Below are 21,820 nucleotides of genomic sequence, written 5' to 3' on the forward strand. Positions count from 1 at the left end.
TTGGCTGGGGCACCCGTCACTCATGTGATAACCCCGCCCAGGGGTGCACGGAGACGTCGCCCATTGGCTAGCGTGGCCGTCACTCACAGCATGACCCCGCCCCATCTCACAGAGACCGCGCCCTCTCTCCCGGTCTCTCTCCCGCAGGACGCGCACGGGACTCCGCCCATTGGCTGGAGTAGCTGTCACTCAGCTGAGACCCCGCCCTCACCCCGCCTCCAGGCTTACTAGAGCCTTCGCTCATTGGCTGGTGCGGCCGTCACTCAGACGCTGGCCCCGCCCTCCCTCTCCCCTCAGGGCGCTCCGAGCCGCTTCTCAGACCGGGTTTTACTGCGCGGCCGCCCCGCCGCCCTCAGCGTCCCGCACAGCCCCGGTCCCGTCCTCCCACCCCCGCCTATTCGTTCTTCATCCCCTCGGCGATGAGGTTGAGCTCGTAGCACCAGGTCTCGTAGCGATAGGCCACGCGGATCTGGGCCACGTTCGTCTTCCGGATGTCGTTGCCATGAGGCCCGTCTTCCCGGTAGTTTTCGCCCAGGAATTTGACTTTCTCCTGCCCGGGGAAAAGACAGCGGTGCCGAGCTCAGAATTCCTTGTTCGGAAAGGCTGGGGGAGAACCCCTGAGCCCACGGACGGGGCTGGTCCCCGGGACCACCGTGGTCAGGGACACCCCAGCAGTGAGTCATTAGCCAATAGAAGCTAATTAATAATGTAACTATGTAACTTGTAACCCATGAACACCAATTCCTTCGTCTGCCAAAATGTATGAAACAGCTGGTGTGCTGGGTTTGTGGAATCTCACCCAGCAGCCAGGGTTGTGCAGCTCTGAAACAAATAACGAGTAATAACAAATCCCAGTTCTTGTGGGCAGCACCCACCTCGTGGGACAGGCCACACTGCAGGACGCTGTTCCTGGCGATCTCACACATGTCACAGGTGCTGAGCTTGAAGACCTGGGCGGCGATGGCGTACTCCTCCATCAGGGGCTCCTGCAGCACAGGCGGGATTAGGGGCCAGCAGCTCTGCAGGGGCTGTCCCAGAGCTCACAGAAACCCTGAATCACTGGGCTTGGAGAAGATCTCCACGATCAAGTCCAACCTTGGACCAACAACCCCACTGAATATCACAAAGTGCCACATCTACTTGTTGTTTGAACACTTCCAGGGATGGTGGCCCCACCACTGCCCCAGGCAGCCCATTCCAATGTTTAATCACTCTTTCAGTGAGGAAATTTTTCCTGATATTCAACCTGAACCACCCCTCATAGAGGGGCAGATGGCCCAGCAAATGACAGACCCCCTGCAGGTGCCACTCATTTCCCCAAAAAATTGAGACTCCCACGCTCCCAGCCCCAGAGTCCCAGCGCTCCCACGGTACCTTGGTGTAGTGGAACTGCATGGGGTCATCTGTGGAAAGGGACACCATGAGCCCTTTCTGGTGGAAGTCAAGCAATGGATTCTTGGCATACTCCAGGAAGAGGCTGTTGTTGCTGAGTGGGGACATGGCAATGGGGATTTGGGCGAGGAAGTACAGATACTGCAGCACCGGGCTCTGCAAAGATGAGCAGAGGTACCAGGTTAGGGATAGAGTTACTGCACCTTGCACCTCTTTGGGGTCACTCCTCACATCAGGCCAGGCCCCAGGCAGGGAATACAGTGCAGAGAATGACAGAATCATGGAATCAACCAGGTGGGAAAAGACCTCTGAGATCATCAAGCCCAACCCTTGATCCAACACCACAGTGGTTACCAGACCATGGCACTGATGCCACACCCAGTCTTAAAAACCTCCAGGGACGGTGACTCCACCATCCCTGGGCAGCCCATTTCAATGTCTGATCACTCTCCCTGTAAAAAATTTCCTCCTAATATCCAACCTAAACCTCCCCTGGCACAGCTTAAGATCGAGAGCTCACGTGTGCAGGGAAAGAGATGGGCAAACCAGCAATCAATCCTTCACAGCCCACATGAGCATGAGAGGCCAAGGAGCTCAAACCTGTTTGATGCCAGAATGCAGCTGTTGTATCCTACAACAGGTCTGTGAGGCTGAACGCTCCAAATGTAATAAATTTCTCAGCCATATCCCCAAACATGCCCGGAGAGCCCCAGAGAAGTAACACGTGCCTGAAGCCAGGCTGTGGCAGCGTCAAGCAGAGGCACTGTCAGCCTCGTGGAGGCAGCTGGGAACACGTTCTGCTGCCCTGCCACGCCTGGGCTGCTCGTGGCAGACTAACTCCACTCACCTTCTTGAGGTTGAGGCCGTGGGAGATGTTATCTGCTGTCATGAAGGCTGCAAGCAGGTGTGTGATGGCCCCGGCCTCGCCGCAGTGCGGGCGGAACAGGAACGTGTTCATCCCACGCTGCCTGAGCTCAGAGAAGGAGGGCAGGCAGCAGGGTTAGAGGGCTGGATCTGACTTCAGGCCTAGCCCTGCCCCTACCCATGAATCCAGCTTGGCCCAGGAGCACATCACTCATTCTCATTTCTCCTCTGCACACACAATAGATGCACCTCCGCAATCCCTAATTTTCACCCAGTCTGTCACACTTCCTATTGAGGCGTTTCGGGATAGCTCTGGGATATGAAGCTCCAAACTGCACTGGGGGCAGAGCAAAGTGGGCCCCATTTCTCCCACATCAACAAAGAGCTGAGATAACTCAGCAGGCATCACCTTGTGCCTCCCCACGGTGGCAGATCCCGGGCCTCACCTGCGCAGGTTGTTCAGCACCAGGATGTTGGCGTACATGTAGTAGATGTAGTAGGTGTAGGATGGGTTCTTTGCAGAAGTCCACTGCTCTGGCTTTGGGCTTTTGGTGCTGAACATGTGTCCACTGTGCTTGGATTCATCATCCACGCTGTCGAAGCCGGTGATCTGCTCGGCAAGGTAACAAGAAAGGTGCATCTCAAGGCTCCCCACCTCGCTCTGCCCCCCTGCAGCTCACCAGAACCCACACCCCTGTCCCCCTCAAGAGAAGAAGCTGCAGGCCTTGCTCCTGACAACCCTCCAAGCACTGTCAGTAAGCAGGAATAAAGCTGACAGCTTCCCCAGGAGGTGAGGATTTCCCACAGCCCCACAGCCACCAGCTCAGGGAGTCTGAGCCCTCCCTACACTTCTGGCCACACACCCCCTTCCAAGAACGTGGCAGAAGGGCCACGAGCCCCCTGATGACATCTTCCATGTCAGCCAATACCCCATTTCTTGTGCACAAACAGGACTGTGAGTTCTCACCCCACCTGACAACATCATCAGGTGACACTCACGTGGCGTAGAAAGACACTCAGCTCTTTGTGGGCTTGAGGATTGACAGTTGCCTCAAACACAGGAACAAAGATATTTTCCAGCATTTTCCCAAAGCTGGGCAGGAAATTCTTAGACCTGAACACATCACTGTGGACAGAGACAGGGATTAGCTGCTACCAGTGGGACAACACAGCCCACTGTCCCCACAAGCCCCCCTGGCATGAGGGATCTGTAAGGCACAGCGACCCCACAGAACCACAGCACATACTAAATCCTGGGCACTTGGATCATCCACTTCATGTTGGGGGAGTAGACCCGGTGGGTGTTGAACCACCTGGCCAGCTTGGCCCACTCCTCCTCTGACCGCCCGTAGATGGAGAGCCGAGGCTCCGTGTGCTGGTACTTGGCTTCCTCCAGGTCGGAGCCAACCTCCTGCAAACCAGAGCAGACCGTGGCACAGGGAGCCACAGCAGCACCAGAGCTTCACTTCTTCCCCTCCCCTCTCTCCTCACCTTGATGATGGTGGCAAAGTACTCGCCGTTGATGGCGTTCTCTGTCTTCAGGTAGAGATCCCTCAGCTCGCTGGCCCCCACGGGGTTGTACTTGTCGTTGAACTTGTCGAAGCGCTGGAACGTCTGTCGGCCCTGGAAGAGGCGGGATCAGGGTCAAATCCTGCACTCACACACTGAGCCCCGGTGTGGCAGTGAGCAGGGACTGATCCAAGCCACCCAAAATGGGAAAAGCAGGAGCTGAGACACCCTGCCACAAATATTAACATGTACAACATGTCGTGGGTGCACAGGGAAGGGAAAAACAGTGCCTATGGAGGAGATGAGAGCGACCCAAGTGTGATTTTACACTAAATGCCCTACCACTTACAGCATGGACATCCAGGGAATCCACTGTCAGGTCGTAGGGGTGCAGATCGAGCTGCTGGAAGAGCTGTTTCAGGGTGAGCTGTTTGCCCTTGGCGTTGTAGACCACGCGGTCGGCGTCCACGCGGTAGGATTTCTTGATGAAACGCAGCAGATGCTTCTGGTTCATGCAGGCTGCAGCGTGGATGTGAGTGTCCACCTGAGAAGCCAGAGGGGCAGATCTCCAGCTTTCGAGCTGGGGTGCTCAGGTGCCATCCCAGGGATGCCAACAAACCCCTCGGGGCAGCGCGTTGTGTGGGGAGCAGGGCTCAGTGGTGTGAACACGAGACAAGAGCAGCCCAGCCAGCACATTCCCAGTTGTGGGAACGATGCCAGAGGACCTGGACTGTAATATCCAGTTCCCAGGGAGGGGAAGGCACCAAAACAGCTCCTCCTCAGGGTCACCAGGGCTGTAAGCCTTGCCCTTTACCTTGCGGCAGTTGTAGAAGTCCCGGTGCGGGTTGTTCTTCAGCTCCTTCATCTCCTCCATCTCATTGAGCATTTCATGCACTTGGAACTTGGACAAGAGGAACTTGAGGCGCCGGTGAGTGTAGGTCTTACTGGTGAAAGCAAAGGGCAGAACAGTGGTTGGGTTTCTCACCCCTCAGCACAGGGCTGCAGCTTTCACCCGAGGTGCTGGCCAGCCCTGCTTCCCTCAGGTGCTTCTCCTGGCTCTCTTGCAGAGCTTCAAAGGAAGGCTGGGCAGGTGGGAGTGTACCTGCAGGCCCTGTCTCCAATCCCTGAATGCTGGCTTTGCTCAAGACCCCAGTCAAGAGGGCTGACAAGGGCCAAGCACAGCTGGGCAGCCAGGTATGTCATCAGCGGGTTCCTCCCTCCTCCCAGGAAGAGGAGGGGGCTGCCCTGACCTCCCTCTGCCCACTGAGGCAGGACCTGTTTGTGCCGTGCACTTACACAGGCCCCTTTGCAATCAGGACCAAGAGGAAGTTCATGTCATCCACAAAGTCCTCGAGGCTGGGGTAGGGCAGGTCCTTTGGCTCGTTTCTCTCAGCTGCTGCCTTGTCAGCATAGACATAAACCACCCCATCCTTCATCTGCACGTGGTATCCCAGGTCCTCAGGGAGACTCCCAGTTTCAAAGGGATCCTGTCCTTCCTTCACTGGTGGGCTGAACACTGGACCAAAAGGAGAATTCCAGAATGCACAGGCTGCCAGCCAACAACCCCCAAACCTGCCATGCTCCCCCAGCCCAGGCAGTGAGCAGAGACACCCATGAGGAGACCTGGGCAAGCGGCTCCTCTGTGGAGCACTCTCACAATCCTCCCCTGCCTCATCCTGAGGCCATAGAGGAAACCCTTCCAGGATCCTGGGTGTACCTGGGCCAGCGTCACTCGGCTCTCCAGGCCTCCGCCCTCGATGGCACACAGGTACTGGGATGGGGTCTTGGGGAACCTCTGCAGGGAGCGCTGCATGTTCTTCTCCCGGATGCACAGGGCACGGTACAAACCTCTGCAGACCACCTCGAAATCTTCCACTGTCACCTGCAAGGGGGTTGTTGCTGAAGGCAAACACACAGCTGGAACTCAGATGTCCAAGAGACACCCTGGTGAACCCAGGTGTGCTGGTTTAAAAGTGAACCTGTGGGAGAAACGAACCCAGCTCAAGAGAGATTACAAGTCAGAGGTACAATTTACTAAAAAAGGTTACAATAAATGCAATGATACGGAGAAAAAAAAATGGTATTAACCCACATGTCCTGTCACTACATGCTCTTGTAAAAGGTTCCTCTCCAGTTTTCTTGTCATATCATATCATATCATATCTCATATCTCATATCATATCGTATCAATCATCCCCTCCCTCCCACTGCTCTGCCAGGACAGGGCAAGGAAGGGATGGTAGGCAGAGTCCCAGGTATGGCAAAGAGAAGATTCTGGTGCCAGAACCAGTGAATTCCAATGCCACCCCTTCTTACATTCCTCACTGTAATCTGTAGGTGGCCCTGAAATGGAAGCCAGGCTGGAGCAAAACACTAAATGCTATTTTTGGAGGCCCAGCTGAAACTGAAGCAGGAACAACATCATACACCGACCACAGTGACTAGGACAGTTTTTGATTTACTGCTCTGACAAGTGTTTTTGGCAGTCAGGAGTGGGCCAAAGGAGTGCAGCAGGGTGGGAAAACACCACTAGGACAGTCATGGCAGGGGGAATGTGCCTGAACAAGGAGGGATTTTCAGGTTCCCCTAACTGCTCTTCTGCTGTGCAGCTCCAAGCTGAGCTTGGATCCACCAGCACGGTCCCGGGGGCAGCACAGATGTAATAGGAGGCTGAGGAGGAGGAAGAGGAGGAGGAGAAGAAGGGATTAGCATAGGAGGTGATAACAGTCCTGGTCAAGTGGCTCTGGGTGACCCTGATCTCCCTCAGCCATTCTGGGATTGTGGGATATGCACAGATCCTGGACAGACACAGCTGCATGCAAGCAGAGAGGTTGTGACAGAATGAGCCCTGCCATATCCTCCCTGGAGAATCCCATGGGAACCATGGAGCAACCCACAGACCCCTGCAAAGGAATTCAGCTGTGGATCCCCCAGGAATGCAGCAGGGCACCACCAGAGGCTTGTGAGGCACAGACTGATCTGGGAGACCCTGGGCACTGCTGAGGGACAGGCAGGGACCAGAGGTGGTGGCCAGCACAGGAGGGGAACAACCATGGAAGTACCTACCCCAGAGGCATAATCCCCACTGATCTGGACCCTCTGGAAGTCAGGCACAGCCTGGTACTCAGGGGAGGTGGAGATGACCTCATCAATGCCAGACAGGCTGCTTACAGACTTCTTAAGCAGTGGCAGGGCCAACGCAACTGTCTTCAGGCGGAGCTGGTGCTTCTTCCTGCCAGGGAGGAAAACCTCAGGCAAACAGCCCCATTCCACGGTCCCACGCAGGGGCAGGGGCAGGGGCACTTCGCACAGCCGTGTCCTAACTGTGCACAACACAAATCAGCTCCCTGGTGCTCTCTGAGCACCTGAAACAGCCACTGCCAAGAGCAGAGTGGATCACAAAGTAGCCACACAGACTTGGGAATTCTCATCTTTCCAGAGAGAGGTCTCCAATTGTCCCTCTCCACCAGCTCTGAGGCCACTGCCGTGCTGACACCCAGGGAGCAGGGTGTCTTTCTGTCCAACAGTGGGCACACTTGGAGAGGAAACCCTGGCTACCTGACAGATGCCTTGGGATTAGCAGGGATTTATCCCACAGGTGCGACGAGCTGTTCCCATTCCCATGGGCTTTGATTTACATCCCCCTTGCTCCGGCCGAGGGCGTGCAGACCGTGTTCCTCTCCTCCCCCAGGGGATCCCTGGCCGTTGCTCACCTCTTCTCCACGGTGACATTGCTCTCCTGCAGCATCATGTGCACTGTCATTTCTTTCCGGGAGATGGGGCAGATCTCCTCCATATCGAAGGGAGATGTTTCTCCCTTGACCTCCTCGTCTTTCACCTCGGAGGCGAAGATCTTCTCCGCGAAGGAGCGCATGGACTCGTCCATCTCTGCAGGGAGGAGGAGGAGGAGGAGCAGAGCTCAGGCTCCCACAGGCAGCAGGTTCCCAGCCAGTGGAACAGGCAGATGGCCCTTGCAGGCAGCTCAGGGCTCAGCTGCCGCTTCCTTGTGGCCCCCACACTCCCTGAAAGACTCGGAGCGACCTCCCAAATTTGCCACGAGGCTGGGACGCACCTGGTGGGCTGGAGACATACCTTGATACCCCCAGCACAGCAGGAATGGATTCAAGAGTGGTGCAAGAAGAAGCAAATCCTTGGGAAGGGCAGTTTATGGGAGCATGCACTGGTGGGGAGAGGGGAGGATTGGCAGAGCCCTCACAGCTCTGGGAAGTCCAAGACCCACTTGCTCCTCAAGGCATCCAGTCAGGAGGAAGAGAGAGGTGTGGATGGAGGGGGCAGAGCCAGCAGCCCAAGCACTCAGCTCCAACCATCCCAGTGCAGCTGGAGAGCCCCAGCTGGGGCTGGGCCCCCCTCACCCACCACGTGCACTGCCAAGGTCACCACTCACACAGGGCCGGCTGGGGCCTTAAGAAGGAGGAGAAGGGTGCTTAAAAGCCCTTCCACTGCCAACAAAACACCATGAAATGTCTGCCAGAAGCCCAGGTTTGCACGGCAGCACAGGAAGAGTAACACAGCAGGCTTTGCCAGCAGTTGGCAGCTCAGCACAAAGCTTGGCAAAGGATCGATGCTGAAGGATGGACCTCGCCATCGACAGGCCACACAGGGCGTGGCCAGCACGTGAGGACCAAAGCAGAACAGCCAGAGGGTTCTCACCAGCACTCAGGGGTGCCAGGACAACATTTAACAAGTTGCAGTTTCCTGTATCAAAGGGCCAAAAAGCTGGGACCATTCCGTGTAACACCGAGGGGCACAGCTGGCACTGCCAGGAAACAGCGTTTCTGCAGCTGCTGAAAGATCACCATGATCATGTAACAGCTCTTGGGTTCCAGTGATCATGGCCAGGCAGTAACACAGCAGAGCATAGAGAAACCCAGCAATACTCACGTTTGTCTTCCGCTGTTTGAGATAAAACAGAGACAGAATAAAAGCTGTTGTGATCAGCCCTTCAAAAGATGAGCCCTTTTGCCTTATCATCCCATCAGTCATTAAAAAGGGATTAGCAAAGTACAAGTTTAGCGAAATCCTTCCACTTAAAAAAGAATTATAGAAACATAGAATGGTTTGGGTTGGAAGGGACCTCAAAGCTCCTCTCGTTCCACCCCCTGCCATGGGCAGGGAATATCCCAGGCTGCTCCAAGCCCTGTCCAGCCTGGCCTTGGACACTTCCAGGGATGGGGCAGCCACAGTTTCTCTGGGCAACCTGTGCCAGGGCCTCCAAGATGAAACATTTGCCAGACCCCAGATCACCTCAGCCAACACTGCAAGAGGCTAACAGGTACCCAGTGACGTGGGAAGATGGGGCTGTCCTGGGAGGTCTCTCCCTATACCCGTGTCCAGGTGCAGGGATGCAGCAGGACCAGAAGGAGGGCAGGACAACCTTCTCCTGCTGGCCAAGCAAGCAGATACTTCAGTGACTCAGAGCAACCAGGCTTGGCTATTTTTTGCCCATGACTCGCCCTCCTTTGTGGAGATCAGGGTGGGCGGTCATTTCAGAGCTGCCGAGTTCCATCCCCCTGCGGTCACATCTCCACTTATCCCCTAACAGGAGCAGACAGCTGAGGCACTGCACTTCCACAGATCCTCACTCCTGGTCATACAGGGTGGCAGCAACATTTTGAGGGTGCAGCTCCTGCCCTTTCCATCTGAGCCAGCAGTTCAGGCTGCAGCTCCAACGTCACTCACTCGGGAGCACACACTCCTCACCTTCTAATTCCATGTATTCATTTGCAAATGAAGCACCCTAGAAATACCTCCACTGACCTTTCATCCCTTTAGTGGATGAAAATTACACCCAGGAAGGTTTACAGCCTCCCACTGGTGGCGCAGGGCCAGGTTTTAGCAGCAGGCTCACACCCTGGGACGCTGTCTGTCACACCACAGCCCTGCCGTTCCAAACTGGCTCTTATCAGAGCAGCTTGGTGCTGACACCGCTCTGCAGCCACATGTCACATGTCCCTCTGCACTGCTCTGCAGAGCCTGGCTGGCCCCACTCCTGCTGCCCAGCTTGTGCTCCCCATGCCCTCAGGAATCCAGCTTCCCACATCTGAGCTTTGACAAGTTGACCAGGGACTCCTGAAATCCCTCTGATCACACTTCCACAGGGAATTCAGTGTTGTCATTACAGGACACATCACACTGCACGACAGGCAATGTTTTTCTTCAGTACAAGCAGAGCAAGATTTAAACTATTCCTTTAAACTATTAAAAATATCCCTACAAATGTCTCCAAGCAGGAAGCAAGATGCCCCAAGGCCCCAGTGAGGTCCCGTGGACCCTCCAAATCTCCAAGGCTGTGGGCTAAGAGCCTGCCCCGAGGCTCCTTGGCTCGCTGCTTTCAGACCTACCTGGAATTCTCCCCCGGGACATCGTGGCAGCAAAGTCTGCAGAGCCTCAGTGACGCCCCACTGTCCCTGAGCACACGGGGCCAAGTGAGTGCACAACAGCCCAACACTAATTTTACAGCTTTCCCTTCCCTGTAATCAGACCCTCCCACTCTAAAAGGAGAGTAGAGATCAACTGGGGACCTATTTAAAGTGCAGCCACAAGCCCTTTCACTGAAGCAGGTGAAAGCAAGGCTCAGATTTAATGATTTTTCTTCTCTAAGTCAGGCTTCATTCTTACATTTCATGGAATTGCCTGGTCAGATTCCTGCTTCCCAGAGCAGCTGCACCTCTCAAATGTGGGAGTCAGTCTTTTAAGAGAGACTAAACCTGACGCCTCCTGTGCTGAACCAAAGGTTTAAAGGAAATTCCCAAGGCAGAGGTTTGGTGTTTCCATCAGAACAGGGGCTGTGGGGAGATGCAAAGGGTGTGCTCTCACCTGTGCTGCTCAGAGAGGAGGGATCTCCTTGAAAGCCTGGATTTTAGCAGCAGGGGCTGCACAGATGTCCTCACATCTTCCCAGCTGAATCCAACAAACAAAAGGAAGGTGGGTCAAGGAACTCCTGCCTTAAAGCTGCACACGTGGCTTGGGTCTGGCAGAGCAGGCAGCAGGTTGGGAAGCACCTCTTGCCTTGATTTCAGCAGATTGTTCCCAGCACGTTGGCACTGAGGGCTGTACCCTCCTTCAAGGTGTCCTCAAAGCCACTTCAGATCTCACCTGAAGCTGGGAAACAGCTCCTGGTCCGAAGAAAAAGGCCAGAATTTTGCCATGCCCTTCACGTTGCCAGAGTAACTCTGAGCTTCTGACCCAAGCTCCTGCTGGGAAATGGTGAACCAGAACAGGTCAGAAGGGTGAAAGAGTTCTGATGTAAAACAGGGTCTTCTCCTGTTTGTTCACACTTCAGTCCTTGATGGTGCTGAAAAACTGCCCTGGAACAGGAGAAATCAAGCAAAGCATCTGGGCTGCAGCAGCACAGCCTGGCTCTGATTTAATAAAGGTCACAGCTTTGAAGGGAACAGGAAAAACACCTGGAAAAGCCAACATTGCTTGGAATTTTATGTGCAGGTAAGGGCTTCCCGTGCTATACTTTGCAGGAAGAGCTATGGAAAGGCCTTGTCCCAGGAGCAGGCTGGGAAAAGTGGCAATTACTTGCACGAGATACAGAGCTGGAAACAACAAGCCCTGGGTTTGGTTTGTGGGTGCACGGGAATCTCGTGGCACAAGTGGTCAGTGAAGTCGGGTGAGCTGAGACCTGGCACAGCATCTGCAGCTGAGACAGTTCCCAAGGCATCCAGAAACTCTCTGGCAGAGAAGTGCCCACTGTTTGACGGGCACAACTTTGAAACACTCTGGGTGAGGATCAAGAAATCCTCCAGATTTCAGGGAATTGTGTCCCCACTTGCCAGTTATTCCCCAGGAATATGAATTGATTTCCCTCCCTCCAACCTGCAGAGGGGCAGCAACAGGGCAGAGCTGGGATGCTGTTACACTTTAGCCTCCTCTCAGTTTTCAGTTCCTGAATTCTTCTTGTTCTTACCCATCCCTGAGTTTGAGGGTCCCCAACACCACCTTAATTGTTTAACCGTTTCATTCATGCTCCATAAAAAGTGGCTCCTGCTTGTTTTGCTCTCCCACAAGGATTACACCCACCCTTAACCTTCCTGGATGCAGCAGGATCTTGGGATTCACATCTGACACCAGAAATAACCTTTGGGGTACAGAGGTCACCTCCCTCTTGATCCCTCAGCTTTTTTAATCCCAGGGTCAATTTGGGTGGGCTCATGGTGGAAATCTGAGTAAAGCCTGGGTATGCTGTGCTAAAATTAGATCCATGGCCTCTGCAAACTCAAGGGCTGGCATAAACAACCCATCTTCCCGCTCTTTTTCAGCTGGAAAGTGAGGGATTCACACCCAGGGGCTTCAGAGTGGCTCTAACCCCACACACACACTTTTAGCTCTTACTTGTCTTCACTCCACCAAGGTCTAAGCCAAAGGCAGATGGCTGGACATGCCAGAAATTTGGCATTTTAGGGTGTTCTTCCAGAAGGATCTTCCTCTAGCTCACCCAGCAGAGCATCCATAGCACAGGGGCAGCTGTCCAAACAGAAGCCACGAGGCAGGCTTTGCCAGGAAATTGGTTTTAATTCCTGAAGAAGAAGAGTGTGAACAGAGAGGGGCTAACGTGGATCTCACCAGGGCCCTCCTGGCTGTGCTGGCCCTTTGATCAACTCACCCAGCACTGAGAAAAACCTCAGCAAGTTCTTCCCTCCCCTGCACGGATTCCTCCAGGGCTGGAGGAATCCTCCTGTGTTCCAGGGAGCAACCAAAGTCATTCCTCCTGCAGGTGGGTAACTGTTTGTAGGATCAGACTGTTCCAGAGAACAACCCCACTGCAAGAAAACTTTCCTCATAATCCAAGAAACCTCTGGATTTAAGCACCCACCTGTGCTCATGTTGTGAGTCCTTTAGGGACAGGCAGTGACTGCTGAGGATAAACAGTGCCAGGAGTGTGTGGCCCTGGCACTGGGAGTCTGTTCCTTCACTCCTGGCACAAAAAACCAGGTTGGACTCCAGGTTCCAGAGTCCTGACTGAGGAGAAACACACTGAAAGCACATTTACCGACGTGTGGTGTGACACAACCTGCCTCACTGCAGGAGGAAAGCCAAGAGGGAGGGATTTTAGAAAGCAGAATTAAAGCAAGTTAAAAGCCTGACAAGAGAGCACCGAGTTGGACACAGCAATAACTTCCTGGCTGATTTCACTCCTGAAACATCAAGTGAAAAAGTTTCCCTCTCAAGGCCACTCTCACTGCTAATTGATGCTCTAGGGCACATCTATGACACAGCTGCCCATGCCCCACCACAGAAGTGACAACTGGAGTAAATCCCATCCCCCAGGGAAAGCAGAGCACTGTTGACAAACTTCCCATAATCCCCTCGTGGGTCCCGTGCCCGGCTCACAAAAGACACAAGCAAAGAATTCCAAGTTTATTCTTTAAAAAAAAAGTTATTTAAGAAGCAAAATAATTTACTTCAATTCAAACCGAAAGAGATGCATTACTGAAAGCAAATAATTAAACAAAGTAACAACAAATTAGCCCTTGGGTTAAAAGTCCAGGCCCCAACAGTTCCCAACCATCCTGGAGGTTAATCAGAGGCAGACACTCAAGGTTTGGGGTGTAAAGGAGAACATACAGGTCAGAATGGGATTCATCTTCCACTGCTCTCCTTCCCCCACAGGCCTGAGGTTGCTTGAAATCCAATTCTAAGTCACTGAGCTGTGCTAAAAATTATGACACCTTAAACATCCTGGTTAATACCCAAAGTTCTACCAAGGACAAGAACTAAATCTGAGCAGTTGTTTGAACACGACCACGGAGTGGGGACACAAAGAGGAACAACCACAGAGTTACACTGGTTCCTGTTCTCAGCCACAGCAACAGAAACATTTACTACAGTTATTGGCACTTGTAATTTTTGAACAAGAGCTTTAAACCCTTTTTTAATATTTTACCTCAAAGTTGTTTTTCTTCCAGGTCAGGACAGCTTGGCACTAACATGGGGTTGTGCTGTTAGTTGTAAATAACATTTAGACTAAATCTACAAAACCACCTTTTCTGGAGACTGTCTTGTGCAAAACCTCCTGTGCTTATCTTCTAAATAATTCCCCCAAAAGTTCCTGGGGTTTTGTCCTTCCACAGTTCTCATCTGCCACCAAACCCTGGGTTCTCTATAGAGAGCTGGAAATGGAGAACAACCATTGACTTCACACTCCTGACTAGTGCAACACCCTGATTTTGCAGTATCTGCTGGATTTGGAACTAAACCACCTGTGATGCAGCTCTGCAGCATCCCAAAAACTGATACACCCCCAGGTGAAGGTTCCAGAGGTGACATAAATGCAGACCAATCCTCACCAGGGCTTCCTCCCTTTCACAGAGCCCAGGAGAAAGGGAACAGCAAAGAGAAAGCAGATTCATTTGCCAGTCAATTCCCACACATTTCTGAGAATTCCCAGCCTTTTGGAGTTACAGCTGGTACATTTTAATGACAACCAGAAGAGGCTGTGCAATGTGGAGCATTGTTATGATGAACCTCCATCCAAAAGGAATCATTTTCCATACCTGACCACACAGACCTCAAACACCAAAGGCTCCCTGCCAAAGGCTTCCCACAGGCAGCCCTGCTCTGAACAATCCTGCTTGCCAGGGGACAAATTCCTGCATTTCCCAAACAATCAAAACCCACGCAGGGCCTGGATGGGGTGGGATCTCACCCTTCAAACTTCGTGCAAACTCCTCATTGCTCCTTCCCAAGCTCTGCCTCCACGTGTCCAGATGTGTGTCCCAAAAAATGATCACCTTCCAGGGGTAATTTTATTAACTGGACAGCAGTGTGCCACGCATCTCTTTGGAAGCAGGCAGTCAGCTCCTGCCACAGGGAATGCTTTCATAAAAAAGCTTTTCTAGACAAAATTTTCTCGGCCCTGAGAGCCTGCGCTGATGGCAGTGCTGTCACATTTAACCTGCAGCATGAGACCAGCCATGGAATGGGTTGGAAAGGACCCTAAAGCTCATCCAGTTCCACCCCTTGCCATGGGCAGGGACACCTTCCACTAGCCCAGGTTGCTCCAACTTGGATTTGAAAACTTCCAGGGATGGGGCAGCCACAGCTTCCCTGGGAAACACCTTCAACCAAACTGAACTCGAGCCACAGCCAATGGTACCCACAATTCTCCCACCACATTGCTGGAAAATAATGTTTTCTGTAAAAATACTGTGGGTTTAATTCTTATCAGTGTCACATCAGTCAAAGGTGAAATAAATTGCAAACAGTACTTATAAGGATTATCAGAGATAAAGAAAACGTGATGCAGATTCATCCTCTTCATTCCAAGAAGAGAAATAGGAATGTAAGCAGTGAAGGAAGGAATATTAAGAGGACAAAATTCTTCTCTCTCTGTTTACTATTTTATAATTTCCACTTGAAACTGAGAACTCCAAATTAAGATGTTTGACTGACACCAACAAACTGAAATTAAGCCTCTTGCAATTCCCCCGCCGGTCCGGCACTGACCCAACGCTCCCTCTGTTGGCTGAAGGCTCCTTCCTCCTCCACCAGACTGACTGGGAATGCAGCTTTGCTGGGGGGATACCCTGCCTGACCCCATGGAACAGAATCCAGCAGCAGCAGCACAAGAAGTAGGGAAGGACACGGCACTCCAAGGAACTCTGGCGGGTTTGGCAGCAGTGACCGCCCTCGCATGCCCCGTTAGGGGGAAGGACTCGCAGCTCTTCCCTCGAGCTCGGGGGCTGTGAGTTAGAGCAGGCCCAGAATTCCCGTCAGTCTGTCCCACACCTTCTGTGAAGTCATCACTGAACTCATTTCCTTCCTCATTTTGCAGGGATGCTGCAATCAGAAGCTGGCTCGGGTCTCTGTGGCAGCTCACTGCCCTCTCCCCTCCGTCACACAATCCCAGGACGGTTTGGGTGGGAAGGGACCTTAAAGATCATCTCATTCCACCCCTGCCACGGGCAGGGACACCTCCCACCAGACCAGGTTGCTCCAAGCCCCGCCCAACCTGGCCTTGGACACTCCCAGGGATGGAGCAGCCACGGTCTGTGACAGTCAACCCAAAACCCCCTGACAAGGAAACCCTCCAACTGCATTTCACAGTCTAGAGACATTTTGCAGAGACTCTTTACAGTCTGGTGGTAAGAAAATAATTCAAAACAAAACAATTTGCAAGTTACACAGAGAGCTGAGGAACAGCTGTCCAAACTAACCTCCAGTTACCAGATTAACTCGTGAGAAGCTGCCCAGAAGTGTTGGCAGTTCGTGTTAAAAACGAGCAGCCGACTGATTTGGTCCAGCTTGGAAGAGATCTGAATGCTGCAGGAAAACAACACAGAGCATAAACTGTTCCACCCACAAAGAAAGTAAAACACAGGTGCAGTGTGTCCCCTGCCTTGTTCAAGAGTCTCACAAGTGCCTGCTGGACCTCCCAGCCTACAAATCCCTGCTGCAGTGTCCTGTCAGGCACAGATCACCCACACCACACTTGCCTGCTTAAGACAACGAGCTCCCAAGAAATTCCAGTCCTTGGGGTTTTCCTCAACCCAAGGGCCAACTTCAAATCTTCTCAGCAAACAGGCACTTAATTAGGAAAGGTTTTCCTCTTTATTACAGAAATGGAGGATCAGGCAGGTGGCACTCCTGGCACAGTGGAGATGTTGCACTTTGCTGCACAGGTGCCCAGAGAGCAGACACCCGTCTGACAGGGGACAGGGGCATCCCTGGTGACAAAACCACGGGTGACATCGCTCTGTGCCACTCCTCTGACAGCACTGCACGAGATCCAACAGACAGGGGACACACAGCACTTCTAGCTTTTACTCTAGAGGTAAAGTGTCATCTTTTTCACAGCATTTAGTCTCTATAGTTCACTTTTGTGACCGGTTTTCTTCTTGGACAAACCCAGGTAACACAGTGAGGAAAAGAATCCCAGTACATCCAGAGATGCTGCTGCTCCAGGAGCTGAGCAGGGAGGTAGATGCCATGGATGTTCTCTTCAGATGGAGCACGGAAAAGGACCTTGTGCTAATTAACTGGTGCCCAGAGTCTGCCACTGGCACCAAAACACTGCAGGGCATCAGCATGAGATGCAGCCCAGGAGCATCCAGACTCGTCCAGCAGCTGCACCTGAACCACGTTTTCTTGGCATCTGGAACAGAAAGGCACCTCCAATTAGCACCTAATTAGCTGCTGGGCAACTCTGGGATGGACTGCAGTGCCACACTGGTCTGTCTGTGTTCACAGTGATGAGCAACAGCTTTTAGGGAACTGCTGAAAGGAATTTCACTCAGCTGGGAGTTCAAATTGCAGTTACTCGAACCATTTTATTTGGTTAATCCTGGAACTGGGCACATCCCAGAGGAACTCAGCTCAGGGTGAGCTGTGCAGAGCCAATCAACCAGCAGCACGTGGGGCCTGCACAACTGGGCACACTCCTTTCTAGTTCAGGTGTGCACACAGAAACCACACATCCTCCAGACACACCAAATGGTTTCCCAAAGGAAGGAGACGCCGACAGGGACGACACAGAAAATCACACCATCGAAATCGGTGGAAATCACAGACTCATGGGATGGTTTGAGTTGGAAGGGGCCTCAGAGATCATCTTGTTCCACCCACCCACACAACACCCAAAAAATGCTGTAGATTAAATTTCCTTTTCTTAAGCTTTGTCATCAACTTAGGGGGGAACTTATTTTTTTCTTTTTTTCCTGAGAAATAATTAATTGTGGGCTCCAAATCTCTGGGAATCAACAGTTTGTACAGCGGGGGGGGGAAAAAACCCACCTATGGCAACCAGCATTTCTAAGCCACACTGGAAGGCAAAAAGAACAAGAAGCCAGTGGAAAACTGAGATGCCAGCTCACCTTTTCACATCACAACACAGGACAGTCCCATGCAGCCTTGGTTCCCATCCTCGCTGCTGTTGAGCTTCTTCATCCGGTACTGCCGGATCTCTCTCACCAGTGTGTAAAAAGCATCTTCCACGCCCTGAATGCAAAGGGAAGGTCAAGCATTTGCTCTCCTGGAGCTTCTGAAATCACTGATCTTTCCATCCCAGGAGCCCTTAATGCATGTGAGAGACACACTTTTCCAGGAGGAGCAGCACCCAGCTCATCCCAGGGCTCGTAAGTGGATGAAACTTTGATGTCCCAAACTCTCCCCTCACACTCCTGATTCTCCCTAGGGCAGCAGCCCCTAAAAGAAACATAGAAAACTGGAAGTGTAGGGATGTTCCATGCAGGAAACAACCTACTTCTTGCCTAATCACCTCCTAGAGTTTAATTCCTTAGAATTTTCTGGCTACTTTCTTAATAACTGCACCTTTTCTGGTTCATCCTCCCCCTGCTGCAGACTGGGCAGAGCCAACATGTTCAGGGCAGCTCTGGAGGAGCCCATCAGTCCAGTCTGGGGAATTCTGTCTGAAAACATAATCTTGTAATTGGCTTTCATTAAGAAGCCAAGAAAACTGAACAGGTGTGGGATGATCAACTGCAACAAGAGCAGGAGAAGCTCTGCTCTTCTTCTTGCAGCCATGAAACACTGAACAGGGAGTCAGCACGAGTCTGAGGTGATTCATGTGATAAACACAAAACTCTCTCAAGCTGAGAGTGGGGAAATTAAAGCTAAAAACTGTAAAAAAAAAAAAAAAGGCTTCTCCTGCAGATAAGGCCAAAGCACGAGGGGAAAGTGTCAGAGCAGCCAGCATTTCACAGCAGGGAGGTGCCAGTGGAGCATCTCACCTGTCTCGTTTTTGCAGAGGTCTCTATGAAGGGGATTCCGTAGCTTTTTGCTAATTCTTGAGCCTGTTTTGTGTCCACTGTTCTCGTGGGCAGGTCACACTTGTTCCCAACCAGCACCATGGGCACGTCATCCGAATCTTTCACTCTCTTGATCTGTTCTCTTCAGGGAGACAAATTGAAAAGAAAAGTTAGGAACTATTTTCTAAATACAAAAACTGGGTTTAGTTGGGTATTCAAACCACCTTGTGCTCCAGAAATATAAATTAAAGCTGGGCAGGACCTCAGGGGTTCAACCTACAGCAGGATGGCCAATAACTGTGTACACTTCATTTTCTGGTCCATGTGTAACTCTGTTTTTCTCACTCAGTTTCTTACAGATGATGTTCTGTACTCTGTAAACATCATCTGATTCACCACAGAGTCACTGGGGTTGGAAGGGACCTCTAGAGATCACCCAGCCCAACCTCCCTGCCAAGGCAGGAACTGTCCAGGTGGGTTTGGGATGTCTCCAGGCAGGGATCTCCACACCCCTCCTGCGCAGCTGTTCCAGTGCTCTGCCACCCTCAGTGCAAAGAAGCCCTTCCTCAGGCTGAGGTGCAACTTCCTGTGTTTTAGTTCATGGTCATTGCTCCTCGTCCTGTCACTGGGCACCACTGGGAAAAGTCTGGCACATCCTCTGACACCCTGTGGAGACATCTGTAATGATTGAGGCTCTGATTGATGATTAACACAACCACACCCATAACTGTGCCATTCTTAACTGACTGAAGATAGTGGGCAGGCCCTGGCACAGGTTGCCCAGAGAAGCTGTGGCTGCCCCATCCCTGGAAGTGTCCCAAGGCCAGGTTGGACGGGACTTGGAGCAACCTGGGACAGTGGAAGGTGTCCCTGCCCATGGCAGGGGGTGGGATGAGATGAGCTTTAAGGCCCCATCCAACCCAAACCTGTCTGTGATTCCATGTATTGGCACAAAACACTTGAAAAACTTCCTGACAGAAGTGGAAGACTTTCTTGGCTGTTATTTAGTCTTCACTGAGTCACCTCCCCGCTTCACTTCAACCAATGGACCTGGTGCCTTGCCCAGTGTTCCCGCACCTGTAAAGGTTGATGTCAGCGAAGGATTTGCTGTTGTTGATGGCAAAGACACAGAGGAATCCCTCCCCAGTCCTCATGTACTGGTCCCTCATGGCACTGTACTCCTCCTGCCCCGCCGTGTCCAGGATGTCCAGCAGGCACGTCTCGCCGTCGATCACCACCTGCTTACGGTACGAGTCCTGCAGGACAAACACGGGCATTTCCCATCAAAAACACGGCACTGCCGCTTCCCACCTCGGGCATCACGGGTGAAAAATGGAAATAATAATAAAAAGATGGGTATGAGGGAGAGAGGAGCTTTTCCAGCTCCTCCAGAGGAGGTTGTGGCTTCCCCGTCCCTGGAAGTGTCCAAGGCCAGGTTGGACGGGGCTTGGAGCAACCTGGGATAGGGAAAGGTGTCCCTGCCCACGGCAGGGGGGTGGGAAAAAAAAAGAGCTTTAAGGTCCCTCCCAACCCGAACCATTCTGGGATTCTTGCCTCTCTCTAATAAAAACCTACCAATATCTCAAACTACCCCATGTTAAACATTACTCAAACCACCCCATTTTAAATGTTACTCTGAGCCCCCCAACCTTTGTTACAAAACAGCCCTCTTGTTTGAAATAAATCCCTCAATTCATAAGACAGGGGGGGAAAAAAAGGGGCATTATAAACACCATCCCCGTGCCAGGGATCTCCACCCTACAGAACCAGCCGTGGCTTTTTTTTTTGGTTGCCTTTGGCTGCTTCAGGAAGCCCGAGGCAGAATCGCCCCCAGAACCCCGGGCCGGGCTGGGCTGGGCTGAAGGGACCCCACAGCCCACCCGGGCACGGGCAGGGACCTCGGGAAGAGTTTTCCCAGCATTTCCCACCCCCCGCTCCGGCCCCGCCGCGGGTCCCGCAGCCCGGCCCGGCCCCGCCGCACCTCGATGGTGGGGTCGTACTCGTCCACGAAGTGGTTCTGGATGAGCTGGATGGTCAGCGCGCTCTTGCCCACGCCGCCCGCGCCCACCACGACCAGCTTGTACTCGGTCATGGCCCCGCGGCCCGGCCCGGCCCCGCCGCGATCGCCCCGCGCCGCTTCCGCCTCCCGCCCGCGCGTCACCGCCCGCGCCGCTTCCGCACACGCGGCAGCCGAGCGACACCCGGGACACGGGGAGAGACACCCGGGACACGGGGAGCGACACCCGGGACACGGGGAGAGACACCCGGGACACGGGGAGACACCCGGGACAGGGAGAGACACCCGGGACACGGGGAGCGACACCCGGGACACGGGGACAGGGAGAGACACCCGGGACACGGGGAGACACCCGGGACACGGGGAGAGACACCCGGGACACGGGGAGCGACACCCGCAACGGGGACACGGGAGAGACACCCGGGACACGGGGAGCGACACCCGGGACACGGGGAGACACCCGGGACAACGGGGAGAGACACCCGGGACACGGGGAGCGACACCCGGGACACGGGGAGAGACACCCGGGACACGGGGGACACGGGGAGAGACACCCGCAACAAGGGGACACGGGGGGACAGGGAGAGACACCCGGGACACGGGGAGAGACACCCGCGACAAGGGGACAGGGAGAGACACCCGGGACACGGGGAAACAGGGAGAGACACCCGGGGACACGGGGAGAGACACCCGGGACACGGGGGGACAGGGAGAGACACCCGGGACACGGGGGAGGGACAGGGAGAGACACAGGAGGACAAGAGGACACGGGGGAACAGGGAAGGGACGGGGGGACACGGGGGGAACACGGCGGGACATGGGGAGGAGAGGGGAGAACACGGGGGGAAAGTGAGAGGCACGGGGGAACTGGGGGACATGGGGGACACGGGGAGACGCGGGAGGGCTGGACCCCACCCAGGGGGAATGACACCCACCTGCATCCCATACAGCGGAATGAGACCGACTGGAGTCCCAGAGCCTTAAAGAAGGGGAACGACATCGAGCCCAGTATCCCGACATTTTAAAGGAGGGAATTGTAGTTTTAAAGGGGGAATGACATCGATCCTGCATGCCCTAAAGGGGGAATGGAACCGACCCCACATCCCAGCGCTTTAAAAAAGGGGAATGACACTGAGGCCTGGGCCCTGGAGTTTTAAAGGGGCAATAACACCGACCCCACAACCCCTATAGGGGGGAATGACACCGACCCCACCTCCCGTAGTTTTAAAGGTTTCAAAGTGGGAAATGAACCCGAGCTCCTCGTCCCGGAGCTTTAAAGGGGTAATGACACCAATCCTTAAAG

At 53.4% G+C, this 21,820-nt stretch overlaps 2 protein-coding genes across 4 annotated transcripts; both read right to left on the bottom strand.

Annotated features, from left to right (window-relative positions):
* Positions 1–394: 394 nt before the first annotated feature.
* Positions 395–10,149, bottom strand: AMPD1 (adenosine monophosphate deaminase 1). Of its 3 annotated transcripts, none has more exons than XM_050326772.1 (16): positions 10,128–10,149; positions 8,668–8,679; positions 7,479–7,653; positions 6,832–6,997; positions 5,518–5,647; positions 5,062–5,314; positions 4,580–4,709; positions 4,115–4,309; positions 3,748–3,879; positions 3,504–3,667; positions 3,256–3,382; positions 2,703–2,866; positions 2,240–2,360; positions 1,375–1,548; positions 876–986; positions 395–550 (listed from the first exon to the last, which is right to left on the bottom strand). In XM_050326772.1, the coding sequence occupies exons 1-16, from the start codon at positions 10,147–10,149 to the stop codon at positions 395–397; spliced, it is 2,232 nt and encodes a 743-aa protein (XP_050182729.1). The 3 variants fall into 3 exon arrangements, with proteins under 3 accessions (XP_050182729.1, XP_050182730.1, XP_050182728.1); XM_050326773.1 differs by having other exon boundaries at positions 5,062–5,305; positions 5,512–5,647; XM_050326771.1 differs by lacking the exons at positions 8,668–8,679; positions 10,128–10,149 and having other exon boundaries at positions 5,062–5,305; positions 5,506–5,647; positions 6,832–7,014; positions 7,496–7,651.
* A 5,687-nt stretch (positions 10,150–15,836) lies between these two features.
* NRAS (NRAS proto-oncogene, GTPase) lies at positions 15,837–20,646 on the bottom strand. The gene is made up of 5 exons (XM_050326774.1): positions 20,482–20,646; positions 19,578–19,756; positions 18,483–18,642; positions 17,607–17,730; positions 15,837–16,888 (listed from the first exon to the last, which is right to left on the bottom strand). Exons 1-4 carry the CDS (start codon positions 20,590–20,592, stop codon positions 17,611–17,613), a joined length of 570 nt encoding a protein of 189 aa, XP_050182731.1. The 5' UTR covers positions 20,593–20,646; the 3' UTR covers positions 15,837–16,888; positions 17,607–17,610.
* Positions 20,647–21,820: the final 1,174 nt, after the last annotated feature.

Source organism: Myiozetetes cayanensis, unplaced genomic scaffold, assembly GCF_022539395.1.
Source record: "Myiozetetes cayanensis isolate MyiCay16 unplaced genomic scaffold, myiCay2020 scf32, whole genome shotgun sequence".
NCBI lineage: Eukaryota > Metazoa > Chordata > Aves > Passeriformes > Tyrannidae > Myiozetetes > Myiozetetes cayanensis.